This window comes from Cataglyphis hispanica, chromosome 15 (assembly GCF_021464435.1).
Source record: "Cataglyphis hispanica isolate Lineage 1 chromosome 15, ULB_Chis1_1.0, whole genome shotgun sequence".
Classification (NCBI taxonomy): Eukaryota; Metazoa; Arthropoda; class Insecta; order Hymenoptera; family Formicidae; genus Cataglyphis; species Cataglyphis hispanica.
The window spans coordinates 4,027,964-4,051,549 of record NC_065968.1 but is presented as its reverse complement, the minus strand read 5'-3'; the positions used below and the strand labels follow the sequence as shown (position 1 = coordinate 4,051,549).

Below are 23,586 nucleotides of genomic sequence, written 5' to 3'. Positions count from 1 at the left end.
TATATAATTGCTATTAAAAGCATGTGGTAACATTTGTGTTGTATGGAGAATACAAAGGTTTTACCGTAATAATTTTTTCCTGTTTTAAATTCGACGAGATATTATATTTTTGCAATTTTTATATAAAAACATATGTATTTGAGCAATATATTGTTACTATATCTCTTCCCTTCCACTTTAATGTTTTCCATTGTTCTTGTGTTATATATTATAACATAATCTAGTTCACTCTTTCAGTTCTCTTTATATACTATAAAAAAGATGAATAAAATAAGAGCTGTAAGATCGAAACCGAGATATACTACGGACCAAAGATCTAATCTTATCGACATGTATATAAAAGTCCAAAGGTACAAATCGAACGTACAATGAGCAATTGATCGCTTGCGCAATGCGTCCTGATATTCGAAGAATTGTTATTCACAGATTTATATCGATGTTATTCATATTACAATAATATTGTAATCGAATTGGCTAAAGAATTTCTGACACCGCGATTTTATAGTTTCTTAGAGTACAGTGCTAAAAACTCGACTTTCAGAAAAAGAAGCACACACATTCTTTGGCTTGACATTACATAATTGTTCTTTTCGAATAAAATAATAAATAATGTTATTTTTCTTTTTATTTTTCTATTTACTTCCTGACGCAGATAATTGACGATATATTGATAAAACAAATTAAAAAATAAAATAGGAAATAAATAAATTCTAGTCGTATTGCAGCTTTATTTTTACACGTTCTGTGAATGTCATATTTTACCGTAATAATTTTTTCCTGTTTTAAATTCGACGAGATATTATATTTTTGCAATTTTTATGTAAAAACATATGTATTTGAGCAATATATTGTTACTATATCTCTTCCCTTCCACTTTAATGTTTTCCATTGTTCTTGTGTTATATATTATAACATAATCTAGTTCACTCTTTCCGTTCTCTTTATCTTCTACTTTCATTTGATCTTAGTTTATTTTGCCATGTTATTGTAATATATATATACATATATATCGACGTACGCTATATCACATTGATTTTTCAAAAGTATTGTTATACTGTATATGTAATTAATAGCAACAGAAAAGTAAAAGCCTCGATTGTATTACGAGATCGTAGAAAGAAACTTTTATATATTACTTTGACTAAAAAAACACATTTCGGCGTCGAGCTTTTATCTTTTTTTCTCAAATCATTTCTGCGATTAACTAAACAAAAAAAACGTCAATATAATATACATATATACATATAGATTTTATATTGTATTTGCAATCCGATTTTTTGCAGTTATATAAAAATCGCAAGTAAATGCACCTGTTTTACAAGCCTTTTAAATAACAAATGTCTTTCGCGTGTGATTAAAATTTTATAACATATTCATCATTTTATATTTAAAATATGTTAAAGCATTGTTGTTAAAAAGATCATTACATCTCCAAAGATGTATTAGTGAAAATAAAACTTCCTTGAAGTACATTGAAAAATCAGTACATTACTTTGTTTCACACTGCAAATGTTTTGTTTTCGTGTGAAAATGAAATAATTCCATTATATCGTTAAAATAATTCGTTACAAATCATATGATAACATCATAATAAAGTGCTTCACAACATGATCCTTGACCCGATCTCGCATTTATATCAATCATGCTCTGTGCTTTTTGTTATAAATAGTGAAGACATTCTCACTATGATCTAATAATAAAAATTCTAATTATAAAAGTGCATCGATATTTTTGTACTTATATACGTCATATAACATAATAATGTTCTGGTAATCAAAGAGATAAAGTTCAATAATAAATAAAAATTAAATCGCGTGCATGTTTTATATCTTTACTGATTGCGCATTTCAATAAGCTGATTATATATATATATAATCTTTTTTTTAATAATGTTGTATAGAATGCACTTAATTTGAATACACTGCATATAATTTTTTTTCTACACACACAGAGTAGGAATGCTTTAACACATGAATTTAAACGCATGTTAGGACATATAGAAAAAACATATATGCTCTTACATGTGCATAAATTCACTTGTTAAAATATTCCTATTGTTGAGTATATTATATCAAACTGTCATCAATGGAAATAGAAAATATGAAAAAAGAAAACTGTACATTTATTATAGTGTTAGGTCAATAAAAATTAATGTAAATTATTGTTTAGATGTAATTAGATGAGGAATTTATTCATCATCTAATACAACTGTTGTTTTTTCTGATACATATAAGCCATCCAAAAACTTTCTTATATCCTTATTTTTCACAGTCGTTGACTGTTGTATGAGGGCAGCTGAAATAAAACCATATAATATTTATGAAGTATTTCATAAGTTTATTTCTTTACACATTTAGTTATTTAAAGAAATGATTTGAAGATATTTACCTGAACGAGATACATCTTCCAACGAATTTCCTTCTATAATCAATTCGTCCTTTTGTTTACCAGAATTCGTAACAGTTACACCTGGTGCCATTTTAACCCGCCGTATGTATTTTTCACCCAAAAAGTTACGAATTTCAATAACTGTGTTATTCTCTGTAGTCACACAGTTAATTGGGAAATGGGCGTACACAGCTCGCATTTTATATTGATAGCCTTTCGTGACACCTTTAAGCATGTTCTCAATATGAGAACATACGGTACGAACAGCAGCTAGTTCTTTCTTTGTACCAAACCATTTTTCAACTTTCAATAATCTCGGACTTATCATCTAAAATATATATTAACAAAATATAAAGCATGATGTAGATGTTACATACATTGTGTGTAAATCACAAATGTTTCAGATAAAGATTTATCATTTATGAAAAATGAAGGGGAATCCTGGTTATCATCAAAATATATTTTTAATAATGCAATTGGTTAAATTTATAATTAATGAAAGATTTTGTAAAAAAGACATAGTATATATATATTCCTAAAAATATTCTGTAATTATATGAATATATATATATATATATAAATATTTTTGCTTACTCGAATATCAAGTGCAAGATGTTTGAAGGATCGTTTCAAAACACCTCGTGGACCTTTTACAGTCACCAGACGAGACTTGACTGTAACATTTAATCCCTCTGGGATTTTAACTGTTTGATTGGTAACAATCTGCTTCATTCTGGAATGAAAGAAATTTACACATAAACATTTTGTAAATTAAGCAACTAAACTATCATAATAATTGCAGCTACAAATGTAATAAAAACAGCAATAGTTATTTGCGTATCATTATTTGTTACACATTGAAATCATCAATATCATTTATATTATCAGTAAAAAACATTGTAAATATAATTAGAACAAGATGATGTAGAAATACATTTTGTATTTATTTCTATACAAGTAAGATTAAAATCTCATATAATTCTTTATCTTTATTTTGCAACAAGTACTAGAATAAATACATAGTAAGAACTAAAAGTTTTCGGTCTAAATAAGTTAGAATACGAATTTATATTACTATGCTAGCTCTCCTCAACCCCATATTCCATTACACTGCAATTAAAACTTGATATCTCGTATTTCCAGTAATATGCATACTAAAACAGATTAATTGTTCCGTTTTACTCTAAAATATTAAAAATTATTGTTGTATGGTGTGAATTCTTTACCAAAGCAAAACTATCAATCTTTCACTGACTGTGGAATGTGAAGAGAAAGATTCGTCAAATACAGCATCTATAAATATTTAATCTCTACTTTTTGCCTTTTTTTATCAAAAATTTACATAATTGCTCAATTTTTAATATTTTAAAATATAATGGAATATTGTTTTTTTATGCATACTACTGGAAGTAAAGATATCAAACTGATGCATAAAGCCTGATATGGAACAGGATTACATTAGTGTTTTAATTTGTTCAGACCAAAAACTTTTGAGCCTTCCTACATGTCTCTTTGTTTTTTGTATTATATAAAATAGCATCCAAAAAAATAATAAAAAAAAAATACAATTGCAATTGCACTGTTGATTTTAATACACAACATACTTCAGTTGAATAAAGTTTGTAGGTTATGTAGATTACAGCACTGCTTACAGCAGTATGTTTACATAAATTAAGATGGATCGATATTACAATTGCATAATAATAAAATTATAAAATTTCTCATAAACTCATAAAATGATCTCTCATACATAGCTACTCTATTATTCTCTTCGATTTTAACAGCGCGTAAGCAACAACTCGGGATGCAATTGTTGAGAGCTATAATCGCGAGGTTATATCTCTCGTTGTTGCAGAACGTTTCGCTATAGCGGAAAAATATTATATCAGGCCAAAAATAGAAAAAATAACGAATGTCAGAGACGCGTAAAGGCAAATTTCCCGTCTTATAAATCGATGGATTGCATCGATTTTATAAGATATTCTTCACGAGGAAATTTTCTTACCTGAAGCACGTCACTCGATAACCGGAAAAGAATTATAAAGAGCGAAGACCCATCTACCAGTTCCGATGAAAATGTGAAGCAACACAGAGAGGCCACAATATATATTACTTCTGGTTATATTTTAGTTACGCGACTCATCCGCTCAGATGGCGCTGAGTATTGTCCACTTGTCCACGATGGATAGAATTGCTCAAATTCTCTAGGCTCATGGAATTGTGTGTCAGTTTCGTTTCTACATCAAATATTATTATTCATCGGTAGAAATTCCGCCCTTTTTCGAGGAGTAAAATCCGACACAATTTTGGGCCCTATCATTATAAACGACATACGTACGGATGTGTGAAGGTATATATTATATTATCTTGTCGCAATATTAAATATTTAAAAACCTTTCGATATTTTTATCAACCAATTCTAATTATAAAACTGAATTAATTATTTCTAATAAGAATCGCGCGCGAGAAATATCAGCATGCTATAACAAAATTGTGACTGTTATATCACGTGACTCGAGAATAATCGCGCGCATTCTACTTTGCAAAGGCTCGCTGTCTTTCTGTCATATTCTTTTAACTCTCCCACCATCCGGAATAAGTACCTTCCTCTCGAGCAAGGTGCCATAATCGCGAAGAGACTCGCTGGTCTCGCTCGAGGTAAACGAAAAAAAAAAAAAAAAGGGAAAAAAATTGCGCGGGTAAGTGGTTCACGCATGCGCCATCTGTCAAGTGCGCGCGTACCCTTTCAACGGAGAGGTAAACACCGCTTCCCCGGGAGCATCGTCTCTCACAATCAGTGCGATGCCGGTACCGCTCGCGGTGGGGATGGCTCCTTCTCGCGTACTGCGTCGTCCATAGGTATACCCTATGCGCGGCTCCTGGTGAACGTCGCCGCCGTCATCGTCATCGTCGTCATCGCAAAGAGCTCTCCTGGATCGACGCGCGCCCTCGCATTTGTATATCCGTGCGAGAGAGATACCCTCTTCTATCTCTCTCTTTCTCTTTCGGCGCGACATGAAGACGTAAAGCGAGCGCGCGTTACCAGTCGCGGTGTCCATCGACTCCTCGGAATAAAACGCCGAAGTGCCCGTCGCTCTGGTGCTCCGAGGTGCTATAAGTATAAATATTATCCTGCCGCTCGCGCGAGGAACAAGCTTCTCCTTCCTTTCTCTAGTTCTTTTTCTCTCTTTCTCTCCCTCTTTCTCTCGCCGTCGAGAATCCCTCGTCTCACGCGGCGCGAGTGACTCGAGAGTGTCATCGAGTGCCTCGTCGAGCTCGGTAGTAACGTACGCGAGTGATAATACATCCCCGAGTGACTTTTTATTACACCTCACTATCAGTGACGTGCATCCGGAGCATTATTCTTTCTGTACACATCCCGTCCGGTGAGTTCCAGAGTGATCGAGCCGTTCCTGTCTGTTTCCAAGAAGGGAGAAAGAAGGAGAGAGAGAGAGAGAGAAGGGGCCGCCTCTCCTGTTTCTACCTGGTCGCGCGAGAGAGTAAGCAAGAGAGGCTGCGTGTACGTGGTATGGCTCATCGTCGTCGGTGGTTTTTCGCCGCCTTTATTACAGCGAAACCCGAATGCGTGCGCGAGCGTATCCCTCTCGTCTGACCGGCCTACCCGCCACCGTAAGGCTGCCTTCACACATGCGAGATTGATTCTACGCGCGAGGACTGTCATTCATCCGAGGCCGTTGCTCGCCGAGGGAACGCATCAACCTCAGGTTAATGAGAACCAACGCCGGCCGATCGTCCAATCAGCTTTTAGGTAAGAGCTACGGATTCTTCACGTTTTCTCTCCCTCTCCACTCCTTTTTTTTCTAAACATCAGATGAATCGCCTCCGAAAGAACTTGCTCTCGAGAGATCAGGTCTTTCCGGTTCACCGAACTCACGCGGGGAGAAGCACGTGGTTGCCCGCGCAGCGAGAGATCTTTGATCTTTCTCTCTCGGATGCTCCCACGTATTATTTATAAATGCGACACGACGGCCCATCTGGCCCAGAAAGGCGTCAATCTATCAACCGGTTGACAGTCGACTTTCGATCAAAAAGCGATTCAACGAGTTGCGATTTTTCTTTTTCTCTCAATAATTTATATAATGCGATAAATTATATAATTTTCTCCCCCGTGAATCAATTTGAAAAGTCCTTGTTCAGTATCATCGGCTCGAGAGTATATCATTATCTTAAATCTCGATGCATTCTCGGACGCAATGTAAACAGATGATATCCCTTTGAACGGTATGCATGACACGTGCAATCGCTGCGCATTTCTTCGATGGCGTCGACTGCATCCGCAAGCAATCGTATCATCCTTTGTTCGACGCCTCCTGCCACCAATATGAACGTCGCTTAGTTCAGGTGCGCGTGCAACAAAGAGGGCATCATATACAATGATGCGCACCTCGCCGCCGCTGCATCTTGCGGTGCAAGAAGCGTCGCGATTCTTCTGCGTGTTCTCTGGATAAGATTTCACAAAATCTTTACAACGTTCAGTACGTATTCAGCGACGTGCGCGATAACACTGTATTTATTAAGAAGAAAAAAAACACAAGATTCTGATATTTCAGAGTTCCTCGGGTACATGCATATATTTTATGTTAAATTTATAATTTTTATTTACATTCCATTCTTCTTTTTTTCTGTAATAAATTATCGTAATAAATAATAGATTATTGAAAAAGACGGGTTATTTATTCAGTGTCTATTTTCTGAAAATATATGAAATTTGATATTCTGAAAATATGAAAAATATGAGAATTTTTAGATTTTTTTGTATCAGGAAAAAATCAGGAAATTTTTTTATGGAGTTTTATTAGGGAAATTAAAAAAAATTTTTTTTTTTTTTTTTTGATAATTTTGCTTTTATATTGTAAGCGGTCGACAAACCAAGTGAATTATGTATTTAAAATATATATGTATTATATAAATATTATATATTATAAATTATATATTTATCTCTGTTTATATATATATTCAATGTTTTAACAAAATATTGAGTAAATACTACATATTTTTTTATTGTAATTTTCAGTGATAAAAAATTTTAAATGTTATGCAAATGAAAAATATTCATTTTACGAAAATTATTCAGCTTTTTGTAGTATATTTATAAATTTAACGCTTGAAACTTAAGAGATTCTGTGCTTTTCCTTCGTATGAATGAAAAACATTAGAAAACGCATGCAATCAAAAAATATTTTAGATAAATTACATAAATTAGATCATTATCTGAATGAGCTATGCGCCTAGACGTATATATATTTCGTGAATGAAACAGAAACATGTGTTTACGATAGATCAGTAGAGTTATCGCGAGTTATTATCGTGTATCCTTTAAGTGTAACGAAAATGACTGCATACGCAGCCGGATCACGAACGTGATATTAGTCGCACGCATGTATCACGTTCGCATTTTCGATTTACTTATTTTCATCTCGCCGACTCTCAAGAAACCGTTCTCTCCCCCCGCTCCCGAAAAAAGCATTCCTTGTCATAAAATATTATTCCAGTTTTCAGGAGGGAAACGTATATACGTGATTTAACTGCATGTCCTTAATTTTCAGAATAATATGTAATATATATAATTTTTATAAACATATATTTATACATTTTATTATTAAACGTTTATAAAGTTTAAACGGCAAGGATTCGAGGATCCTATAACATGCTGCAAAAAATTGTGTTGTAATTGTATTTAATTTTACTCACGACTTACAATACATTTTTAACCATTTAAAATTTTTCAATACATACAGTAGAATATCTTGTAAGGTTCAACGTTTCTCTACCTCGCATTTATTCGATGAAATAAACGCGCCCGCTATATATAGGAGCATTTATCCTTACGCATGAAAATGCTAATGGGTCGTTGATTATAATTGCAGCCAGGCTGGACGAGCATAGTCGAATGCAGCTGGGCTCAGCATGCCCTCTAAGAAGCAGTACAACCTCGTACATAATGACGAGTACGACACGCGAATACCGCTGCACAGCGAGGAGGCGTTCCATCGCGGAATCGTGTTCCACGCCAAGGTAATCTGGAGTGATTTCTTACCCACTTCGGGTCCGCGTACCCTCGGCTCGCATTCGTTTTTCTCGCTTTCCGGTGAGTTTGTTTTACGCTCGCCGATCCGAGACGTACCTATCTCTCGCGATCCTTCCGTTTTCAGATTTCCATCTCCCATCCTCTAATTCAGCCCGAGAGATTCCATTAGAGATATGGATTTTTTTCAAAGACGTATAAAAGAGATGCTTAAAGACCCAGTCTACTCTAGCGGTAAATTGATAATTTTTAAGAATTTTTTTTGAAGAATATTAGAAAATATTGATCTCTTTTTGACGTTTCACATATGTTTTTTATTGATGTTTAAACGTCAGTATTTTTAAATCTTTAACTTATTTTTGTTTAATGCGAATCTCTATGCGTGTTCAAAAATAAATATTGAACCTAATTTTATTCGAAAAAATTTAAAAATAACAAAGTAATATTATTTTAAAATTAAATACTGAAAAATATTAAATATTAATTTTTTAAAATCTAATTAGATTCAATATGAAATATTCTATGAAATAAAACTAGGCTGATTTTTTTTTATTTCAGATAATTTGACTCATACATTTTTGAAATCATACATGTTACGTGCAGAAGCTTTTGTATTCAACAAAAAAAACTAAATATCCAACACTTAAAAATATTAACTTACTATTTAAAAAAATTTAATAAAATTTAATAAAAATATATGTAAAACGCCAAAAATATTATATTATATTATATTATATTATATTATATTATATATTTCTGATATTCTTTATACAAAATTTCTGAAAAATTAATTTTTTTTTGTTAAAGGGGGCACTTAAGAAATAGTAGTAGAAATAGTATATTGATCTATAAAAAAAATTATCGAATGTTTTGCAATGAAATAAGTTGAAAAATTTTACAAGTTTCTGCAAAATTTATTCTCAAGCTCGAATATGATATCTGACTTATGTTGCAATGCTATTAAATTGCTTCAATAATGATTAATTGTAAAGATGAATTTCTAATTATAAGAACTCTGTTATAAATTGTGCGCACTTTGAGAAAATAGTAACGGTCAATAGCGTCTCAGAGGAAAATATATGTCGACTATAAAACTTCATGTACTTCGTTCTTCCAACAACCGATGGGAATGAAAGCATCTGTTTTTCCAATAGTGCGCCGAGAAAGAGTTTCGCACCTTCCCTCTATTTTTTCTTCGATTCCATTTTGCTAAAGTATGGCGCTGCACATTATTATTGTATATGTAATAGACACGAGGGAAAGATCAATTTTATAACACTGGGGCAACTTTGGGGACGATAAAAAATACGGTATTCATAAGCGAAAACTATGTGGAGAGAAAATATACAGTTAATATCTCCGCATGCTATTTCACACACTAGGAAATAAAGGCCTGTAGCGATTTATTCGCAACTCGCGAACTAAACTCGCGATTGGTAAACTGTACTTAGTCATCGATGGGAACGAACGTGGATTTAGCGCAAAAAAGAGGCCATTTCGCCGACAAACAGACATCATATACATCTGACGTTTTCTAGGTGACGAAATCCGAGGAACTCGAATATGTCAGCCGCAATGGAGAGAACAATAATAATAATATTTAAACGCGTCGTCGCGCGTATCGATGGTGCAACAATTGCGACGACACAGCGCGATACCGGCAACTTATTTCTGGACCACCGCGCTCTTCGCCGTGACGTCATCATACATCGTGCACGTGTTTATTTCGGTGGTACTTCTCTCCTGAGAAAGGTTAAAGCTTTTTGTGCGCCGCGTGTTGTGTTGCGCCGTCGTAAATCGTGAACGCAGCGTGAAGCCGCGCGATGCGGAATTTCGTTCGCGAATCCCTCCCTGAATTCCCTTTCTCGCCTCCTCTTAGAAAACGTATATCGAAAAAATTATGATTCTAAAGGAGATGTTCAAATCACAGCGTCTCTCGTAAACTTTCTTAGTTCATGAAACCCTGAACGATATTTCATTCATATTTTTTTTTCTCTTTTGGTACGGTCTAAAAAAAATATCTTGAAAAATAAAATCTTGAGATGAAACAACAAATAAAATACATGCGCGTACACAACGGGCCACTATGTCTGTATCTTGAAAGCGCCAGAGAATATAAACTCGAAAACTTATTTTTTTCATGAAAAGACCGTTCAGAGTTGCGAATGAATCTTCCTCCCAAGAAGTTTAAGATAAATTTTGCATAATATATGCATATTTTGACCCGAGATAAAAATTGTCTCTAAATTGGCCAGACAATTTGCTTTTAAAAGGATGTGTGGTGATTTCGAGATACTTTGTATCTCAAAATATATATATTAACGCACGTTTATCATACAAGTTATATACATCGCAAAAGTCTCTTCAAGTTTCATAAAACATATTGATTTAACAAATCAATTTAAAATCTTAGGATGTGTCTTTTAAATTACTTTACGAAGTCATTTAGAGTTTGCATTGCTTGTTTTCGCTATCTTCTATGGTTTACCGCAATCAGCATAGAATAAATTCACCTCAAGCATGATTAACAATGAATTGCTTTGTAGAGACTATTCGTCCTAGTAAAGCCACAATCATTTTAGCAATGTCAGCAGCAGGAGAATAAATGCATACGACTCCGGGACAAACGAACTTGTTTATGCAGCAGATAAAGTAGTTCGTCTCGTGTATAACTTTGTAAATTCATTCTCAGATTTAAAAGATGAATTTCATGTTAATTACATTTTTAATTAACATACAATGTACTTAGTAATGCTGTAATTGTAAAATTCGTGTTGATTCAAAACTTGATAAATGTAGAATCGTCACTTTTTTTCTTTTTTTTTCTTTTTCCAGCACGGAAGTTTGCAAATAATATTTTCTCATTAACATTTATAAAAACATTTAAAAACAATTTTTTTAACATTTCTTGTCTAATTTTTAACTATTAAATTTTATTTAATCTAATGGGACATATCATAAAACTAAGCGAGGCGAAATAACGAATAAGTTAAAGGAGTATGAATTATATTTATTATTATATTTAGTGTATTTTTTTACTTTTAATGTCAGAAGCCGTTTGATTTTTAATTTGGCTTGTCTGATACAAAAACTGAGCGTGCTTATCACGTCGGTTTGAAAATCCGTTGCCTACATTTAGTGTTTAGTGGGGTATAAATGCAGATCGATATACTAGAGAATGTGCGCTATTAATATTCCATCCGCGTACTGTGCATATTTCTTATAAAGTTGTAAAGTAAGAAATAACCCGACGAAACAGAATTTCTTTCTCGATATCCGGTATATTGCACATCGATTTTTCAAAGAGCGAAAGTTTTCCAATACGCGTTAATACGTTATATCGATAGATGAGGAATGGAAACGATAACATGATACGAAAATTTTTAGCAAGCATTTTTTCTCAGCCAACGTTTTCCAGACCGCACGTCACGCGCTTATCGATCGCAAATTTTTATGAGGCAAGACTCTGTCATAAGAGCGTGCGCATGGGAGAATACCACGTGGAATCATCCGAACGAACACGTGGCTAAGACCATCGCTTCAATGGGGGAATTCTAAATACAGATCGTGTTAGACCGTATAGTACTTCTCCCGCGCTATGATTACGGCAAACGCGTAACTATATGTACGTACGTATGCCCTGTATGTGCACGGGGTGGTTTGTGTCATTTTCGTTGAAATCTTACCACAGTTTGTGACATTCAAAGTCCCAGAAGCGATTAATTTTACCCGAGGATAAGGAATGATCTCTCGCACATTTTTACAATTTATTTTAGTTAAAAAGAAAATGTCTAAAGAGTTCAATAATAGTCTAATTTAGGGGCCACGTTTGAAATATTAGAGAGAAAATTAATTTTAATTTCTTCAAATTAAAAAAGAAATAGATTAACGAGAAAGAAAGAGTGTGTTAAATTGAAATTTATCAAGGTATAATAAATAAAATTTATCTGAAAAAGAAGACATGCTCGCGCTATTCTTTATGTCGTCAATTGTCAGTGTGAATGTATTGTTATATATTTTTCTTCTGTATTTCAGTTCATTGGTTCTATGGAGGTTCCGCGACCGACTAGCCGAGTGGAGATCGTGGCGGCGATGCGAAGAATCCGCGTGAGTAATAGCTAATTAACCTAGTTACGGAGGACACTGTGGCTTAACTGTCTTCGTATCTCCTCCGATTAATCTGGATTTGTTTGATCATAGTACGAGTTTAAGGCCAAAGGGATCAAGAAGAAGAAAGTGACACTAGAAGTCTCGGTGGATGGATTAAAAGTGACCTTACGGAAAAAGAAGGCAAGTAATGTTAGCCAGTATTTTATGTTAGGCTTAATTGGGTTGACTCTTCACCGGATAAATTAATTCTCACATATGGAAGTGGATAAGATGAGTCTGTTAGACTCGCGATAGTATATCACATAATTTAAAGAAGCGAAAGAAGAGTATATTTGAACACCGACGTAGATTCGAAATTTAAGTGTGCGTTACAATAAAAGATTTACAGCGTTTTTGCGACATTCTTGCATTATTCTTACAAAAGATAGTTTTGATTAGAATCAGCTGATTTTTGTTTCTCATAAAATTGTGGTAAAAATAAAATGTATCTTTTACACGTGATTTTTTTTCACGTCAAAGGACATTATAAGATTTTTCAAAGTGAAAGAGACTATATATTCCTCCAATTATCGTAAGCAAAATGTCTGTAAAAAATTCTTTTTTGGCAAACACAAAATTTCCGCAATTGCCCGCATAAGAGGAAGATTAGCGTTTTCCACGAATGTCTCGAAAGAAAAATCATATACGTCCGATGACGCACAATTTCGTAACAGTTGCAATTTATAACGAGAAATGATTTTGGACAAGCGCCATGTTGTATTTGCACTGATACACATGGGTGCCATATATTTTCGATACTACATACATTACATCAGCAGATAGTAGTAACAGCCAATATTAGCTAAACAATATTCTCGAATGATTGCTGTAATGACTCGCCATTTGGTATTATTTTTGTAGAAAAAACAGCAGCAATGGATGGATGAGAATAAAATATATCTGATGCACCATCCAATTTACAGGTGAGATCGCGTTGTATTCGCTTATTTTACCATTGCTTTCTCTGTTTTTCATGAAGCGATTTTATTTACAATTATTTTACAATTGTATGAAACGATATAAAGAGATATGTTTCATATTTACATTTGTATTCTTTTTGAGTTATTAATTAATTATCGAGAAAATATAAATAAATTTTTTTTTTAATTGTTAAAATGATATAATTTTTTAATAAAACAAAAACCGAATGTATATGTTTCTTTTCCAGGATATTCTACGTTTCGCACGATAGCCATGATTTAAAAATATTTAGTTATATTGCCCGTGATGGGAGCAGCAATACGTTTAAATGTAATGTCTTCAAATCTAGCAAAAAGGTGAGTCGCAATTTTTTATCCATATTCCATAATAATTATGATTAATTTTCTATATCGTCGAGAGTTTTCTACATCGGACATAATCTCGAACATTGTAAATCGGGAAAGAATTGTATGAATCATATGTAAATACGCGATATGAAATCGATTATTATTTTTGCGGGATTTACTTTATTTTTTATCTTACTATATCGTATAATAGAACTATAAGTTAAAAAGATCAAGACTGATGAAATTAAAAATCAAGGAGAAGGAGAAGAGAAATTGAATATATGATGAGACTCAATATAATATTTTATATCCAAGTAAATGACGAATGTATGCAATTTCTGGAGACAATTCTCGCGTTCATTTTTCTACTTTCACGGGCCCATTTCACATGGCGGAACAGCTACTAGCCGGCGTAAAATTACGTCGTGCACGTGCGTAAATCGTACGTGCGTACGTACATACACAAACGCACCGTGACAATTCACGTAGACCCGCGTCGCCTGGCGCTTTATCAACTTACTTTATTGTAAATCTATAAATAAACGCCGGACTCCTTGGCGGTCGCCCCGCGCCTCCCCTTGTCGCATCTTTTCTCCGTTGCGGAGACGCAACGGGGACTGTACGGAGAGAGGAGGATAGTGGAGATCTCCGCGAGAGCTGCATCCCTGTCAAAGTAGAGAGGCGTATTTTCGCCTTTTCGTGGGTGGAGGGATGGTGGGTCCGGTAAAGTCTCGCGGGGGAGGAGGGGACTCGTTTTGTCGTGTATTTGCAGTAGCGTCTCGGTGCCGTTTGGTACTGGGTTATTAAAATAGTCCGATATAGGCCGGCACGATCTTTCGCGACGAACGCGGCTGGCGGTTTCTTAGATCCGGAAATTTGTCTTTATTAATGCTTTGAGAAAGCTTCGCACAATCTACATATGATATATGCATATTGAAATGATTGATTTTTTTTTGTTGTCGCAACTTTTGTATGTTAAAATGTATCAATATTTTATTAAAGGAAGAGGAAATCAAGCTTTCAATACTCACTGCACTGCGTGTGTGTATGTTTATGAAGGAAAGAAATGAAAAGAAGAATTTCGATTTACTCGTTATCTCTTGTACGTATTATTATTATGTAATATATCACACTCCTATATACCCTCGATACTTATCGGTATAAACATAGAGGTCTTTCCTCGTCTCCTTTGTTGATTATTTGGGGATACCGGTCGCTTTCAAAATCTGGGTGAATCCAAAAATAACCAACGACTATAGGAGATGATATATCTAGGATGCCGCAGAAATATCCAGCTTGAACGAAGTTTTAAACTCACGGGCGAAACTTCCAAAAAGCTTTTACTAGTTCCCGTCTGATGTGTACGCGGCAGTGTTTATACTACCGTCTACGTCAACTTTTATATCAATTCTTCTCAGGAAAGCAAGAACAATAGACATTGTGCTTGCTTTTCTGGAAATGGAATTCTTTATTCTTTTTCGCATAAGGATTCAGACTTACGTTTTAAGGTTTCCTCTTTTAGAAACTGAATCTTAGGCTCTTTCTTCCTGAAATATTCACCCAATTTTATATCAACGATATAATTTTATAATATAATTTTTACGTATTATTATACGTAAAGATCTGAAGGATTTTTTCAGGTGAATTTGTTACGTTTGCTCATTGGTCGATATGCAGGGGCTAGGAACTATGTAAGATAATTGAATTGTCACAGAAAAACGCTTGATATATAATTTATCAGTCGGGGGACATAGGAGCTCGGTTCTACCGTTAAATGACGTGCTGCTGCATCGTCGGGATCGACTATAGAATAGCGTTCCGAGCAAATTTCGAGCTCACGTCTCGCTTTCCGCATTCTCTTCAATCCGTCTTCTATTCCATAAAATTCGCTTGTTCATCTTTCACATGGAAAAGCAAACTATTAATACTGTTAATCTGTGTATGAATATGTGACGAGAGAAGTCGTCTGTAGGATATAAAATGTAGTATACATATAAAAATAAAAATTGTACAACTGAATTGAAATAAATGCGACATTAAATGATATCGTCAAGATCTATGCTCTTAAAATAGTGCTACAAAATTAAATTTTATGAAACGATCACTTAATTGAAGAAGTGGGTGCGATTGTAATAGAAATAACTCTTGTCAATGCAGTTAATTCGCAAAATCATTCCAGCATCTTTATTCTATGCAGATCACTCTTAATTGATTTAAATCTAGAATCCTTTAGTAAATTCTTTCTACAATGCTGCTTTAATTAAGAAAATATTGATTAATAAATTAAATCAACAAAGAAAATTCCGCTCTTTGTCGTTTTGCTTCATTTAAAAAAGAAAAAAAAGAATAAGACGTTTGCAAGGGTATCTCATGATATCTTAAAAAAATGGACCGATTATTTAACTGCAAATGAGAGTTGATAAGCAAAGAAAGAGACAGAGGAAGGGGAAGACAGAGAAAGAGAGAGAGATGGAAAAGTGCCATTGAACGAACTGAAAGCGAGAATATTAATGCGATTATAAATAAACTCGGGGGGAAAAATCCAACGGAGCGCGCCTCTGCACGTCGCCGGCTGAGAAACCGCGGTAGGAAGCCGCACGGTTAACTTCGGCTCTCGCGTTCCCGGTTTATACACGAGGCTTATACACAAACCGGCCCTCCACTTTCCTCTCTTTCGCGCGTCATTTCCTTCCTTTCTTCCTCTTCTGGACAGATATCCCGATAGAATGAATCGGGTGCAACGATGCGCCATAAAACGCGGACAATCCCGATGGATCTCCGGTGCCCGAGGAAGTGATTCTGCGCTCCATCACGGAGATTCATTGTCTCGCGGTAATTGAACGTTTACCGAGAATTGTACGATGAGAGATGTACGGAGAAGCGACCGGATGATCGTCTGATTACATGCGATTACGGTAACATGACAGGCACTCGGTAAGAGATTTGTGAACGTCGCGGCGATATGTAAGAGAATATGTACAGAGGAAGGAATACTTTTTCAATTAAACATAGTGATACATTAAAAGTGATAATTGATGTAGTGTGTGTGTATGAGTGTGTTTATTTTAATAATTTTTGTTATTAAAAAAAGGTAAAAACAAGACTTTGGCAATATCATGGGCAAAAGATTTGTGACGGCATTTATACTTAATTAATATATTCACCTTATAATTAAATTATTAATTTAATTGTTAAATTATTAATTTATTTAATTATTAAATTATTAATTTAATTATTAATTTAATTATCATTAATTTAATATTAATGTATTACATTAGCTTTTTTTTAATATCTTGTCACTCTTTCGAAATGGTAAAAGATTATAAACATATCGAGCGCTCGTTTAAAAATTACATCACTTCCTGACATCAGTCTTCTTTTATCGTAAAAACGATGTGAATATAAAATCCACATGATCCAAACATCTAGATAGATGAAATATTTAACGTGTCATTTTTCATCTTCTTATTTTTTTCTTTGACCTGAAAATTCTTGTTACGTCAAAGTCGATCATCGAGGAGTAACGATGACGCGATAAAGAAATTGACAAATAACGCGCGTGTACAATATATGCGATCGTCTTCGCGGAAGCGGCGTATGCGTTTTCAAAATACGCATGATTTAACGGGGAATTTGCCAGATTGAATAGTCGCGTCGCTACTATTTATATACAAATGAAAACGATATACAAATCATCATTGCACATCAACATCAATTATTCGAATCCACGGACAGATTTTTATCTTTTTCATTCCGAATGTAAAATATATTCGCGATATTTGCGTCAAAGAGTTATGATCACCCCTTCATCTACCCCCCTGTCAGTGATGCATCGTTATTATTCCATTACTATTGCAGCATTTGGCGTCAGGGATAATGCATTTTAGACATTTGTAAATATTTACCTAATATATTTCATGTCGGATATACGACTCTTTCGCTTGCACATGTCAACGTTGCATGGATAAACATGTTATTTACGGGGATTAAAATTTGGAGTTTGTATTATTACAATTATATGTTTATTATATATAAAACGCTGGAGATACTTTTCATATTTCCAATACAAAAAATTGCAATTTTATATCTGAAAAATTACAAAATTGCTCTTGCAATCAATATACCAGAAACATTTAGGATAATTATTTTATTTTGAAAGCATTGCGGAAAAATCTGAAGACTTCAATAATAATATTAATAATAATTAAATCTCTTTATTATTATTATTGAAGTTTTGAGACACGTGAAAATGAATTACAAAATTTTATTTTAACTTCAAATGAGGGTTTTACAGAATTTTTAAAATTACAGGCTATATTGAGAGAGAATTGTTGAGGAATTAAAGTACTGCGATAAATAATGATCTCTCCAATATTTGCTGCATTAAAATTTTTATGGAATTTTCGGGGAATCCACCCTTAATATCTCATTTCGTACACACATTATATAGCGATTCATTCGGTAAATAAAATTTCATACCTGTTTACTTTTTCTTTATGGCCTCGACAAGCTGAAATAAGTTCAAAGAAACTCTCAAAGTAAACGGTGCGCCTTTGTGCCGCGTCATGACGAGCGTCGTCTAAACAAAGAGAAAGAAAATATAGTTGATAAAATTGCTGTCGAGATGGATGACAGCATCCGCAGCTGCGAACACGCGAAAATTCGAGACGGATCGTGAGAGAGGAAGATTGCGAAGAGAGCCATGCTGAAAAATTCGTTCAAGTCAGCGATGGCTTCGACCGAGTTGTCAATGTCAACGAGCAGCCCTGGCCCTGGCAGCCCCCTGGGCTTCGAGACCACACCTAGGCCGCGCAAGAAGCTCTCCTTTAAAGAGCCGGAAATCTTTAACTACTTGAAAATGCGCAAGCCTTCGATGCGGCCTAAGTTGTTACACGCGCAAAACAGCGTCGATCTCAGCTTTGACGAGAATCCTTTCGAAGAGGAGAACGAGAATCTCGACGAGCTCGAGGTAAAGGACGCGCGCATCTTCAACATTTTATTTTAAAAATATATTTTATCGAAGGAACAACAAATCTTGATGATTATTGAGATATGACCGATGTAGGAAATTCACGCAACGCGTAACATTATTTCTGAAATTCTGTAATTTTTATAATATTTATATATTATAGTATAATTTAATATTATATACATCAACAATAGACAAAGATAAAATAAATTAATTTTACTTGATTAGAGTCAAGCGATGAGGGTGGTCAGAACGGTCGGGCAGGCTTTCGAAGTGTGCCATAAACTAAGTATAAATAATACCACGGAGGATCGCGATCCTCGAGGAGACAAGGACGGGGAGAGCCACGGTGAGAATTACCATGGTGATGTTTACGAGGACCAAGACGAAATTCCCAACGAGCAATCCCAGCCCTCTCCGTCACCGGTACATAAAGGTATAAATTGAGCTTCACATAACCGGTGCATTTTGTCTCGTCGTTGATTTCTTAGTTCCTGAAATTATGGCGAAAAAAATGCTGTTAAAAAAATCATCTTTCAATAAGAATCTCTGTAGCTTTTATTTTTAAATTTTTATCTTTATTTTCAGACATATCATTATTGGGAGATACTGAAGATTCGGTTCCCGAGCAAACGTCCGTTACCTGTCTACTTCGATCGCACGACGGACCAGCGACAACGACCTCTACCTCACCGATCAGACAGTCGCCATCGGTAAGATTCATATAATTACGAATGTATCAAGAATATAGATCGGAGCGTGTGCTATTTTAAAGGATACTTTGCGAAGTACTTTGGCAACTACGAAGGAGTCGAAGTCTTAAAATAAGATGGCTCGTTACCGAAAGCTGTTTTGCTCTACGGTAGCACATTGTTTATCTCCAAGTTTATTTCGTCGGTACGCCTCATAAATTTTAAAGCGTCTCCTTACGCAACGATATAATTTGCTCTATTATAGATTTTAGCAAAATGCAATTCGGACGCCACAAAGCAACTCTTACGTCTACACTACGTGCTTCTTGTTTCTTGCATATTTTTTTTATTGGTCCTCCCTTAGTTTAATTATAACTTTATGTATATATAGTTTATAGAGAGAGATTTTTTTAACTTTTCTCTCTTTTTTACAGGGCACGGTAACTTCCGAGTGCGGAGGTTTATTGGTGGGTGGCGAATTAACAGCCCTAAAGCACGAAATACAGCTTCTACGTGAACGTTTGGAGCAACAAAGTCAACAAACCAGAGCTGCCGTTGCCCATGCGCGACTTCTTCAAGATCAACTTGCGGCGGAAACGGCAGCGCGCGTCGAAGCTCAGGTATAAATAAGCGAATCAATTATCAGAACGCATAAATATTTCGCCCAGCACTTGTCTACGCGTGATTCATCTCATTGTATAATCGACTATAATTTATCAAAGTAGCGGAAGCTACTTGAAAATAATTTAGTATATTTTACAAGTATTATTTTTTCACTATTCTTTTTTAACGTTTTTTTTTAGGATAAAATCATAAATTATTCGTGTGTTTGTCGAACGGCAAGAAAATTTATTGAAAAATGTCTACTCATTTAATCTTATCAGTTTTAATAAGTGAAATTGTCAAATAAAATTTTTCATTTTTTATTTCATTTTTTTGCACATGATTCTTGTTTAGGCGAGGACACATCAACTTCTAGTTCAAAATAAGGAATTGCTAGAACATATAAGCGCGCTAGTGAGCCACCTGAGGGAACAGGAACGTGTTTCCGGTGGTCACGTCACGTCGCAGTCGCAAATACCGAGTACGCCCGCGTCCATGCAACAGAATGCGGCGGCTCCCGATCTGTCGAGCCTCGGCCAGGTAACGCTCTACCGAATTCCATGACACCGGAGTATTCCGGTGGCACATGGAACCGAAGCACCGACTGATCGAGCGTTGCATCTCTCAATTAACGTTTAACCGAATGCATCTTGTATTTTTCTTTTTACTTCTCTCTCTCTTTTTTAATACCGTTAACGCCCTTTTTGTACCGATTTCTCACACCTTTTTTAACTTTATAATAAAATATTTTATACGTACACAAGTTTTTGTTCTGCACTCGCTATAATACACTACACCGATTGTGATGCGTCCGAATGAAACTTGTTCTTTCTGTGCTCCGATGAATATTTAGCAATGCACGCGCTATGTTTTAGGCGTTTTCGTTTGGTGCCGATAAGACGTCAAAAACAGCCGTAGCCTCGACTATTTGCATTATTTGCGCGAGTATTTGCGCCTCGACCCTCAAAACTGCGCAAAAAATACAAGTCAGAAAGCTTGCCGATACTAACATCGATAAAAGTAAAAGTCTTGTACGATGCGAGTGATTTGATTGACGCAATGCATTGCGTATATCTCTTCTCTTAATCACTTACATGTTTAGATCCGAGGTATCTGATAGCGAGAAAAAAATGAGAATTTCATCCTAAGATTAATAACTAATATAATAACAAATTAAGCACCAGTATGACGGTGTTGTCTAACAGGTCTTCGCACGGGATTTTGGAGTACACGCTGCCAATCAATGCTAGGTAATGTTTTATAACTTATTACTTAAGATCTTTATCGGTATAAGAGCAAAATTCTAATCTGACATTGCGATATTCGGGCCCATAATATCTGACAAAATATTAAAGAATTAGAAGAGGTAAGAACCCAAAAACATACAGAAAACAAAAAATATAAATATGAAAAAAAATGTTTCAAAAAGAATTTTTAGTTTCTTAAATTTCTTTAAAGATTTGCACATATATCTCAGGAATAAATTATTAGATAAATTAAATATTCAAAATGTAATCGAAATCATGTGCATATATGTATAAAATATATATGTGCAATTATTATTCTTATTAGAATATTTAAAAAATATAAGAGAAAAAGAAAGAAACTAGAGAGGGAAATATTTGTCTTATTCTTAAATTTGGAAAGATGTTGTTTCCCAAACTACGTCTTCTCGAGTGTAGTGCCAACGAACTGGAGGTCAGAGTTCACCATGGGAGCTGGATACACCGACCTTTCCTTACTGCTCATATCTGCCGGATACGCTCTATTCCAGCGGTCTCAACGCCATGGGTATTCAGGGTAATAACGCTACCACGGATCAATTGCAGTTTCAAACGCAGCTGATGGAAAGGCTGCACAATCTAAGTCCATTTCAGCCACAAAGATCGCCCTACAATACACCCTCGCCGTACGCGATGGGTCCGAGTCTGCTTTTACCTCCCTGCGGTGGACCAACGGTGAGTGATTCCTCGTTATATATCGACTAAATTTTCATGCAAATTTTAACACTCACAAGCAATCACAAGAAGCTAATATTTGATAATATTTTTCATAATTGAAAGATTAAAATAGATTTATTTTAAGTTTCTTAGATTTTTTTCATGCTATTTGGAGAGAAGAGCAAGGAGGTTTATTCATATCATAGCTTAATGTCTAAAAAAATTTTTTGTAAATTTTATTAATCTTTAAAATTTTTTGATTTTGAATTTAGAATTCAGCCCAATTGTCCCCAAATTCAGCGTCCTTGCGGGTCTCTCAACCGAACAGCTTCTCTTCATCGCCAATCATGACTCACAAACTCGACAACTATGGAATTACAGATAATTCAGACGCGCATCAACATTTCATAAAACCGTTGCCGTGTACCAACGATAGGAATGTAACTCATTCGATGACAGATGCTAAAATCAAACAGGAACGCTTGAATCCGCAGGATTCGGTCGATATACCTCCGATAATCCTGGATCCTCCGCCACAGGGTAGGCGCGTAGATAGTACGACCAAGAAAGCGAATCCGAAGCAAAGTTCAATGGCTCAGAGCACGCACGATAACAAGAATAACGCGCCGAAAAATTTGGCGACCATTCTGCGAACTTCGGGTCCACCGCCTTCTCGCACGACGAGTGCTCGATTACCCTCACGCAACGATCTTATGAGCGAGGTGCAGCGAACAACCTGGGCTCGTCACACGACCAAGTGACTATCTGATACAATAATGTGTTGATAATCTTTGCTCCAAGAAAGAATACGTTTTTCACATATATCCCGTTATGAATAATGTTATAAATTATGAAAAAATTATATGCGCAATTCAAGAACCTTTGGTTTAAATGGATATAACAGGGTTTGCATTTTTCCTTCTTGATCACTCAAATTCGGATTTCGAATAATGTATTTCTAGAATGTAAAGTCTATAATTCTCCAATGTTTGAAATTGGATCTTAGAAAAACGTCCAAATAAAATTTTGTCAAATAAAATTTTGAGAAAAGAACTTTTACCAATAGATCATAACACAAACGTAATTCAATATAGTCAATAAATTGTTGTAGTAGATCTCTACGATAAACGTGTAAAAATCGCGATTTCAACAGATCGTACATTTATCTACTTGTATCTTACGGAAGTAACATCTGTGGAGTGTTTATAAGAATTGAAATGATAGTCGCGTTCGAGAAATGTAGTGGATTTATATCACGCATTTCCAAAGGGACGAATCGTAAATATGTATCGATACGACTATCGATTTGTACATTTATTTGTGTTGCGACATATATATATATATATATATATATATATATATATATATATATATATATATATAGCGTACTCCCATGTATGAGAATTGTCATCTAGCGAACAAATCTGTGCCAAAAGTACCAATTGTCGAAAGAATTTATTTTCAGTATATTTTTAAGTAATGTAAATAAAAAAAGAAGAGATACGCGCGTGATCTCTCACAGAATACAATA

General features: G+C 34.8%; 2 protein-coding genes across 8 annotated transcripts; one reads left to right on the top strand and one right to left on the bottom strand.

Moving 5' to 3' along the window:
• Positions 1 to 2,158: 2,158 nt before the first annotated feature.
• LOC126855276 (60S ribosomal protein L9) lies at positions 2,159 to 4,466 on the bottom strand. Its single transcript, XM_050602750.1, has 4 exons — positions 4,394 to 4,466; positions 2,983 to 3,121; positions 2,389 to 2,716; positions 2,159 to 2,295 (listed from the first exon to the last, which is right to left on the bottom strand). Exons 2-4 carry the CDS (start codon positions 3,118 to 3,120, stop codon positions 2,189 to 2,191), a joined length of 573 nt encoding a protein of 190 aa, XP_050458707.1. The 5' UTR covers position 3,121; positions 4,394 to 4,466; the 3' UTR covers positions 2,159 to 2,188.
• Positions 4,467 to 5,179: 713 nt separating this feature from the next.
• LOC126854957 (carboxyl-terminal PDZ ligand of neuronal nitric oxide synthase protein-like) lies at positions 5,180 to 23,584 on the top strand. 7 transcript variants are annotated; one of them, XM_050602166.1, is made up of 13 exons: positions 5,181 to 5,888; positions 5,961 to 6,157; positions 8,277 to 8,424; positions 12,470 to 12,541; positions 12,635 to 12,724; positions 13,445 to 13,506; positions 13,752 to 13,860; positions 19,049 to 19,256; positions 19,409 to 19,533; positions 19,947 to 20,132; positions 20,470 to 20,655; positions 21,798 to 22,073; positions 22,328 to 23,584. In XM_050602166.1, the coding sequence occupies exons 3-13, from the start codon at positions 8,317 to 8,319 to the stop codon at positions 22,814 to 22,816; spliced, it is 1,911 nt and encodes a 636-aa protein (XP_050458123.1). In that variant the 5' UTR covers positions 5,181 to 5,888; positions 5,961 to 6,157; positions 8,277 to 8,316; the 3' UTR covers positions 22,817 to 23,584. The 7 variants fall into 7 exon arrangements, with proteins under 7 accessions (XP_050458128.1, XP_050458123.1, XP_050458122.1 ...); XM_050602171.1 differs by having other exon boundaries at positions 5,180 to 6,157; positions 22,550 to 23,584; XM_050602165.1 differs by having other exon boundaries at positions 5,181 to 6,157.
• Positions 23,585 to 23,586: the final 2 nt, after the last annotated feature.

Excerpts from the sequence above, each read along its gene's own strand:
- LOC126855276 (XM_050602750.1), bottom strand. The coding sequence starts at position 3,120 with ATGAAGCAGATTGTTACCAATCAAACAGTTAAAATCCCAGAGGGATTA. Across the intron at positions 2,717-2,982 it reads ATCTTGCACTTGATATTCGA|ATGATAAGTCCGAGATTATT; the intron begins GTAAGCAAAAAT and ends TATATATTTTAG. Across the intron at positions 2,296-2,388 it reads GGAAGATGTATCTCGTTCAG|CTGCCCTCATACAACAGTCA; the intron begins GTAAATATCTTC and ends GTTTTATTTCAG.
- LOC126854957 (XM_050602166.1), top strand. The coding sequence starts at position 8,317 with ATGCCCTCTAAGAAGCAGTACAACCTCGTACATAATGACGAGTACGAC. Across the intron at positions 13,507-13,751 it reads ATGCACCATCCAATTTACAG|GATATTCTACGTTTCGCACG; the intron begins GTGAGATCGCGT and ends TTTCTTTTCCAG. Across the intron at positions 13,861-19,048 it reads TCTTCAAATCTAGCAAAAAG|AGTCAAGCGATGAGGGTGGT; the intron begins GTGAGTCGCAAT and ends TTACTTGATTAG.